At 56.9% G+C, this 1,756-nt stretch overlaps 1 protein-coding gene across 1 annotated transcript in view; it reads right to left on the reverse strand.

The window, feature by feature from the left end:
• Window positions 1–1,756, reverse strand: part of LOC103277142 (myoferlin-like) — a gene marked incomplete at its 3' end in the record, with an annotated part of 99,453 nt that overhangs the window by 48,155 nt on the left and 49,542 nt on the right. The window contains exon 6 of the mRNA XM_021707298.1: window positions 316–482. Coding sequence (XP_021562973.1) covers window positions 316–482 — 167 coding nt within the window. The remainder of the gene's footprint in view (window positions 1–315; window positions 483–1,756) is intronic.

The raw sequence follows: 1,756 nt of genomic DNA on the forward strand, positions 1-1,756 counted from the left end.
CCAGGCAGGTCTCGAACCCGCGGGCTCAGGCAATCCACTCACCTCAGCCTCCCAACGTGCTGGGATGACAGGCGTGAGCCACCGCACCTGGCCTCAATTCTCTTTCTCGAAGAACCTTATCTGGCCTCACTAAACCCACTTCTGCATGCAGAAGAATGATGGGAAGCTCTTCTTCCTGGGTTTATGCACAGACACCCCCGTTTACTGGCTGAGCCATTCCCCGTAGGCTCAGACCTACCGGCACGTCACGGCGGTTGCAGAAAGATGGGCAGTGAGGGGTTAGGGGAGGAGCCAGCGTGCCAGGGCTGTGTCTACCTGAAAGTCCTGGGGCTTGTTGGACAGCATGCGCCGGCTGGACTTCACTCTGCCCAGTCTCCGAGCGAGCTGAGCCTCCGACACCTTCCCCGCCGGCGCCCGGGGCCCAGGGTCCCGGACCGCACCGTCCATCCCGTCTTCATCACCTTCACCTTCCTCCTCTTCTCCTAAAATATGAGAAGGGAATCCAGTTAGGGATGGCCCTTACCCTATAGGTAATGTCTGAACCCTCAGGTCTCCGGGACATGGACGGTTGTGCCTGCCCTTCTGGGCTTTGTGTTCCTGAGGTGACAGGCGAAGGAGATGCTTTTGGTGACGCCGACTGGAGACTTGTTGTGACTCAGATACAGTTAGTTACTTAGTTTGTTTGTTAGTTTGTTAGTTCGTCACCCAGGCTGCTCTAGTGGCACGCTCACGGCCACTGTAGCCTCGACCTACTGGGCTCAAGCTATCCTTCTGCCTCAGTCTCCCAGGTAGCTGGAGCTACAGGTGTGCACCACCACGCCCGGCTAAATTTTTGATTTATTGTAGAGATGAGGTCTGGCCAAGTTATTGTAGAGATGAGGTCTGGCCAAGAGATCAGGCTGGTCTTGAATCCCTAGGCTCAGGCCATCTTCTCGCTTCCACTTCCCAAAGTGCTGGGATGACAGGGGTGAGCCACGGAGCCCAGCTAGACAAACTATCTTTAGAAGCATGGTTCCTGACGTGTGTTCAGCCTTCAGAGGGTCCGAGAGAATCCCAGAGACCACGGGGATCGGGAGGAGACGGTGCCGTCGGGCCCAGCCAAGGACCGCTGGACTCTGATTTCAGGACCCAGCCTGAGGCCAGGAAGGCTTTCTGCAGTCAGGACGGAGAAGCGAAGAAAGGCCACGGAGCACGAGAACCTGGCAAAGACTGGCTTCAGCCCCACCCTTCCCACGCAGATCTCTCTGGAGATCCACACTTGAGCCGTCTACACTGCGCTTTCTGCTTGAGCTTCCTAACTCGCAAATGCTCTCACGGTGGATGAGAAACTCACCTCACTGACTTGCCAAGCAGACCAAGGTGGTCTCTTGTCCTCTTGGTTGTCACTGACACACACGTGTCTCCTCATTTACGCCCCTCGCGTCCCTCTGCACTCAGGGGAAAGTGTTTTCCCCGCTTAGCAGAGCGAAGCCCTCACCCTCTGCCATATCTCAGATCCTGTCACCTCCTGAGTCTGAGAGGTCCCTGACTGTCCCCCTCACCCCTGAGCACCCCCCGTGGTTTCCTCCTCCACTGGGGGCTTTCCTCTGCCTTCAAGTACACACAAGTCTTTCCTTAAAAAACAAAAGCCGCGCCTTTGGAGGCTGAGGTGAGTGGATGGCTTGAGCCCGCGAGTTCAAGACCCGCCTGGGCAACTTGGCGAGCCCTCGTCTCTACAATAAATCAAAAATGAGCCGGGCGTGGTAGCGCGCGCCTG

This window comes from Carlito syrichta, unplaced genomic scaffold (genome assembly GCF_000164805.1).
Source record: "Carlito syrichta isolate Samal-C Ts95f unplaced genomic scaffold, Tarsius_syrichta-2.0.1 Scaffold316489, whole genome shotgun sequence".
Taxonomy (NCBI): domain Eukaryota; kingdom Metazoa; phylum Chordata; class Mammalia; order Primates; family Tarsiidae; genus Carlito; species Carlito syrichta.